Source organism: Cladophialophora immunda (assembly GCF_000835495.1).
Source record: "Cladophialophora immunda strain CBS 83496 unplaced genomic scaffold supercont1.4, whole genome shotgun sequence".
NCBI classification, from domain to species: domain Eukaryota; kingdom Fungi; phylum Ascomycota; class Eurotiomycetes; order Chaetothyriales; family Herpotrichiellaceae; genus Cladophialophora; species Cladophialophora immunda.
The window spans coordinates 2,647,338-2,653,909 of NW_015622544.1; the positions used below are offsets into that span (position 1 = coordinate 2,647,338).

A 6,572-nucleotide genomic window follows, 5' to 3' on the forward strand; every position below is an offset into this window, starting at 1 on the left:
ATACCCTTGGGAGGAGATAAGGAAGTCTGATTGAGAATTATGAAGCTCCTCTAACAATTACGACACTGTCCAAGAGTGGCAATGCCTTACAGCAGCGGATTGACCGCTCAATGTATCTTGCTGCCAAGGAAGCCTGTCAAAGATCTGCTGGCCCTGTTGCAACGGCGACCGCGGATGATGGGATGGGCTGTGCCTTGAGTTGAATGGCCAATATTAGCACTGGATGCCAACATGAAAAGAACCATCGCCGGGTTCTGTGTTGACATCGACTAGTGATCCAAGTCATTCTGGACACTGAACCCCAGGCTGGGAGGAATCAGCATCACATTCTGTGTACTGGTCAATGCGTCAACCTCAGCGACACGTCCGACGGAGCTCGTAACGGTAAGCGCTGGTGCTTTTGGATGGCAGTGGGTCGAAGATCATGGTTTGAGTCTCCCTCATATTTTCCACACCTTGACATTGTGGGGGTTTTTGGAAATGGCATGCGCGACAAGCTTACTGACGGCGCCTTGTTCTTCCCTCCCATTTCTCCATTCCTTGGGACCGGCAAGATAGGCAATGAAGCCAGGTGGCCCAGAGATGAGAATCTGCCTCTTTTCCTGAGACGTTGCGTACCCTGTCGAGAAGTCCTTGTCATCAAATCGGGACAGTGCCCGCAAAACCGCGTCTTCATCGATCCATGTATCCTCAGCATTGACAAAGTATTCCACCGTGATCTGGCCTGGGTACCTTTGTTTCAAAGCCTCTAGTTCTTGCACGATGACACCTTTCTTCTCAGAAACTGGCGGTAGTGGTTTCTGTTTCGGCTTCGAGAAGAAGCCTGACCAGGTCGGCTTAGGAGGCGACCTCTCCGCAGGGGGTTCATCGCTGACGCCACCCACGCAGTCTTCTCGCATTCTGTTTGCCCATAAGATATGCAACTTTCGGTCTTTGTTTGCTTCGTGACTTGCTGCAGGGCTGCTGCCTTCAAATAGGGCGTGTGCCACCTGCAAAGCGGGTGCAATGCCCGTGCCTCCCGCAAAGAAAACCACTTGCCGCACCTCTGGAGTCAATTCGTACTCTAAGCTAGGTCCTCGCATTTCGATGTCGGCGCCAATGGGCAGCCTGTGAAGGTAACTTGAGACCTCGCCATATGGATCCTTTCGTATCAAGAACCTGATTTCGCCCTTCTCTTCTGCAGTCTTCTCATCAGTGGGCGGTAATGGTGTGTATGCTCTGACTATCTGGAGCTGCGGCTGCTTGAACTGGACGTTCCAGATACCTCTCCTCCAAGCATCTTTGTAAATCTCGTAATTCTGGTTTTGTCGCTTCGGTACCAGGTGAAATATGCTTGCGGTCGAGGAGACAGGTTCCTTTGCAGTGAGCGTGTAAGCGACGAACGAGTCGCGTTTCAGCGAGTATAGGTATGCCTGCCAAAGTCCGTATAGACCACCTCCCAGTGCGACTCCAACGGCGAGACGTCGATAGGCTCGATTCGGAGAGTGCTTGTTTGCATTAGGGGGCTTGGGTTGATTTTCGAGAGTCGACGAGCTGAACCGCCTCCATGGCCCCAGCCATAGCGGCCTGAAAGCTCTCTTGAAGTTGTTCGGCGCCTCTCTCGAGCATCTTGCCAGCATTGAAAATGTTGCTCGCGAGGGACAGTTGCAGGCGGGAATGTGATCGGAGACGCAGACGGAGACACAAGTCAATTCCCCGCTGCTTTTTAGGGGCAAAGTGGAGTAAACTAGATATGGACATTGCACCATGCCGCCCTTGAACGATCAACCAACCGCTGCCATCTACGCGGACGACAAGTTCAGATTGATATTACCACCAACATCAATTTTCATGGTCCGAGATGAGCTTCCACCGCAGTGCTGCTTGGCAAAGCCAGGTTTTGACTAGAACAACTCCAAAGCCCTAGCCCTCTCTCACTGGTCGCCTCCAGTGGCCTCAATCATCTCCAGTCTCGGGATCCCCTTGGACAATTATCCTCGTCACCCTGCGCCGGTCCAAAGGGCTTCCTACACTTCCAAGCCCAGTATTTGGACTGAGGGTAACAGCGGTACGTGTCGACATTCTGTATGGCGACGTACGCACCTAGATTTCTGAGTTGCTTCGCATGGAATGGTCATATCCGTCAGGTGGGTTGGGCCCCCCTGCAATTGATCGGTCAGTGGAACGGCAAAAATGATGTTACGTGCCTGCTCGCCTTGAAGTACATGAAAGTGGATTTGAACATGCTTACTCATAGAAGTCAATGATTTGAGGGAAATCGTCGTCGTTCTTGTCAACTATATCCGAGAACCCGTGGATTTCTTCCGAGAGAAAGATCCAATGTAGGAGCTCGTGCAGGAGAACGCCGTCTGGAGAAGTCATCCAGTCACTATCATCAAGTGCAACGTCTCCCAGGACGCGGGGATCTATGAAAGCAAACTCGGCGGTGGTCCCACCTTCACCTTTGGTGACGGCCTTGCCTCAGTCTGCTTGTTTTCCGGAAGGGTGGGATGATTTCCATATGCAATTTCCAGTTGACCAAATTTTGTTTGCAGGACTTGAGCCACTGACACGCTCGAAAAATACTTCAATCACATTGTTACTGTCGAGTTCCTGGTTGAGCGGGATATTTGCCATTGTCTGGAAGACGTGTTTCACGAATGCTGCTTCTAGAGGCCGAAAGTAGCGGAGGAAGACTTCTTCACACGGACCAAATGTTGCTGCCGCCACTCTTGCCAGTAACACTGCATCTTCGAAAGCCTGCTCTACCTGTCGAATCTGCTGATCATGGGAGGTCCCTTCAACGGCGCTGGATTTTGGGACGTTGGCAGCACAGATCCTGCTGTTCAGCGCAAAAAGCAAAGCAAATGATGATAACAAGAGCCAGATTCGCCATGATGAGCTTAAATGAGCCAAATCAAGCAGAATGCCGAGCAAGAGATCGAGAGGGTCATGGCTGCACATCACGCCGCGCCATCTTTGATGACATGTCTTTCTACCACTTCAGCTTCAGATACATCGAGGGTAGAGGGGTGAGACGGCGTAAAAGTTAATCTTGCTCTAGCTAGGAGTGGACATCTTGTCAGACATGGTACTCTTCTTTGAGGTATTGGGCATCCGATACGGCATCAAGTGGTAAGTGATCGAGCGCACTTAACTTGTACATTGGCTTTGTGCAACGGCAGCCTCGCTCTGTTCGCTAAATCCAACCACGAGGATGTCGCATAAATTGCAGAAGTCTATCAAAACGTCAAGACTTCACAAATTATTTCCCCGTCTTTAGAGGCGATGAACCGGGTGGAGGATACCGCGTTGTCGGTCTTTCTCTCCAGTCGCAAATCAAAGCATCTTTGAGAATGGAATTGCCGACATAATACAAGTCGGATTGGAGGAAAGATACTTCCTTTGGGAGAGAGACGTATCTCTTTCTCTCACCGCCACCCTACGAGCTTCACTTCCGCATCTGATACCACTTTTCCAGCAACATCCCATATATTTCACTCCTGGTTGGAAAGCTGGCAACAGCATGCTTCATCCGATCAAGAGGAACCTGGCCAACGATCGCAACGGTGCTGCCGTGAAGGAGATCGCCCACTTCCCTTCCCACGAACGTCGCTCCAACAAGCACATTCCTCTCGGAGTCTACCACCCATTGAGCCCAGCCGTCATAGTCGAATTCAGCATATACCCAGGCACCCGGGAAATTGAATGGCAAAGCCACTTCCACGGCCTTTATGCCCCTTTTCAACGCTTCGGCCAAAGTCAGTCCAACCGTAGCGACATTTGGGTCCGTCACTACGACCTGTGACACGGCGACCTGATCTGATGTGGCGGCGAAGTCGCTCCAGGGCTCAGAGCTTTGTACGTCAACTCCAGAAGCTCGAGCAATAATGGCCGCCGCTGCAATTCGACCCTGATATTCACCCATATGCGTTAAAGGGGCCCGGCCGTTGGCGTCCCCAATTGCGTATATCCAGTTACCGCCCGCACACATGCTCTGATCGACAGTCAGGACACTATTCAGACCGATGTTTTCTAAGCCGATGTTCTCCGTGCGAGGTTTTCTGCCGGTCGCTATGAGGAGGGTAGAGCCAGTGACCACTTGCCCGGAGCCCAGCTTCACTGAGATTTTGCCGTCGCCTTCTTTCCAGGCCTCAGCAACTCTCGAAGACAAATGAAAGTCAACATTACGAGCTGTCAATGCTTCTCGAACACGCTTCCCAGCTTCCGGTTCGTAACGACCCAAGACTTCAGACGTGGCACTGATCATGGTGACCTTGCTGCCGAAAGTCGAAAACGCTGTGGCCATCTCGCAGCCCACGACGCCTGATCCCACGATAATCAAATGCTCAGGCACTGAGTCTGCTGCAGTGGCGTCTCTTGGAGTCCAATAGTCGATCTGATCAATCCCCTTGATCTCGCTTGGAATAACCGGGTCCGAACCGGTGGCAATAACAACCGCGTGGTTGGCGACCAGGGTCTTTTCCTGGCCGTTGATGTTCTTCACCATCACCTTCTTCTCGCCGATTATCGACCCTTTCCCACGCACGACAGAACAGTTCTGCTTCAACGACAGGCTCACAAAGAACTCGTCATCCCATTTGTGCGTGACCTTGTCACGTCGCTCGAAGACACCTTGGACATCGACAAGCCGGTCGTTTGCAATCAGCTGCCTAGCCCCTCCGACTTGGCGAGCGGCGGCGAGGGCTTCTCCAGGGCGCAGGATTGCCTTTGAAGGCATGCACGCCCAGAAGGGACATTCGCCGCCCCAGAGTTCTTCCTCGATTATGACGGAAGAGAGGCCGGCTTCGACGGTCTTGGACGCCACCTGACGGCCCACGGGCCCAGAGCCAATAACTATCACATCAAATGCGGCAGATTCAAGGGAGCCAGGGAGGTGGTTGTCTGGGTGGAGGTTGACGTTGCGAGGTGTCATTTTTGCTGCTCAACGACGCACGGCAGAGTGAATGTAAAGATGCAGGTACAGAGAAGTTTCCCAGGCGAGGCTTGCGGTTTCGTTCCAGCAGAGGGGACTCCCCAGCGCTTTTTCAACCTTTTCTTCGCGAAGAGTCAGCATCGCGGATGATCCCAGGGGTTCATGTCACTGTCTGATCGAGCTCAGCTAGCGTGCCCATGCAGCTGGATTATATTTACTTTTGTCCCACTTGATTTCTCTTGACGTTCGAATTCGCTTCCGACCGCCCGAAATCTACTGGCTTTCCCTGATGCTGCCTCTCCCGCCGTGCCAACCTGACCAGGGTCTCCTTTGAACGACGATGGTCTCCTCTCTCCTCATTGGCTCCGACACGGAGAAGACGTCTGGTGTACAGTAGTGCGAAGCGTATTTGACTGGTCATAGTTTACAAGCACGACCACCTTTGTCAGCATGCATTACGATATTGCCACGCCTTTGGGGGGTTTTTCGCATCCCTGAAGAAGCCACATTGGACACCGTGGGTACCATACCTGACTGACTGAGTGATCACGACTGGCTTCTGGAACAGTCATGGTTTGCCCACTCCCCAACAGCTCCTCCTCATGTAGCAACCTCCACGCGAGCTCACTCACGAATGGATAACGCCAAGTCGCATCTAGCCAGCGGACGCGGGGACTCGGGTAGGATATTAATCACGCTCGAGCACTTCCCCAAATCTGCAGGTCTCGAATTGCCCGAACGGGATGCCAACAACCAACGGCCACGGCCACGAACCACAGGCCTTTTTTTTTGACAGTCGTTCGTTCTTGCAATTGGGATGTCTCCGAAAACACATGGACTGTTCGAATACCAAGAACCCAACGCCATAGGGGAGGCGCCGTCTGTCTTTCAAGACTGGGCCCGACTCGGGCTTCAGTACGGTGGAAAACGTGCGGATCGACTACACGAACCGCCAGAAGGAACCATCCTCTTGGAAAAACTTAAGCGTCTGACATAAATTGCTCGGGACTCGGGAGGGCGATGCCAGAGAAACGGTCCAGAATCCATGCAGGCGAGAGGGGGGGGAGATGACAAGGCTTCAGAGATCAGGGGTTATATTGCGTAGAATCTATCTGAATATCACTCCATAAAAACATTGCTCTCGAGCCGTCCTCCTCACTCTGCGCGCCACCAAACCGATCCCAAACGCCGTTGGAACTGTAATGATAAACTCCGGGGATCTGCGCTTTGTGCTGATTGACATTGTCGAAGCCTCTATGGCTGTTGATCCAGTGGTTCCAGCGCTATCACTCTCGCCGGTGAGACCACCGACAGGGGATGATGTTCTTCCAACACGCGCCATCGCCTGCGCCACTCAACAACTGGAGTTAGAGCAAGATAGACACGTCCACCAATCATACCGCCTTCAGAATGGCCACACATTCGCTCGCGCGAGTAGGCGTCTCCAAAAGCTGGGAACGTGAAGTTAAGGTCAACGTTGAGATTCTTGCACACTTCCGTCCGCCAATTGAGCGCAGATTCGAAAATCGAGATCAGCTTGTCTCGGAATTCGGCCCGCTCGGCAGGCTCTTGAAGAGGATCTGGTACGGGTGCGCCTTCTTTATTGGGAGGTAATTGATCAATCGGGCCATGCCATTTCACACCAGTAAGACACTTG

General features: G+C 52.5%; 1 protein-coding gene across 1 annotated transcript; it reads right to left on the minus strand.

Annotated features, from left to right (window-relative positions):
* Positions 1 to 5: 5 nt before the first annotated feature.
* On the minus strand, positions 6 to 1,659 carry PV07_07302 (uncharacterized protein). Its single transcript, XM_016394370.1, has one exon. It carries the CDS (start codon positions 1,617 to 1,619, stop codon positions 441 to 443), a length of 1,179 nt encoding a protein of 392 aa, XP_016247789.1. The 5' UTR covers positions 1,620 to 1,659; the 3' UTR covers positions 6 to 440.
* Between the last annotated feature and the right edge of the window lie 4,913 nt (positions 1,660 to 6,572).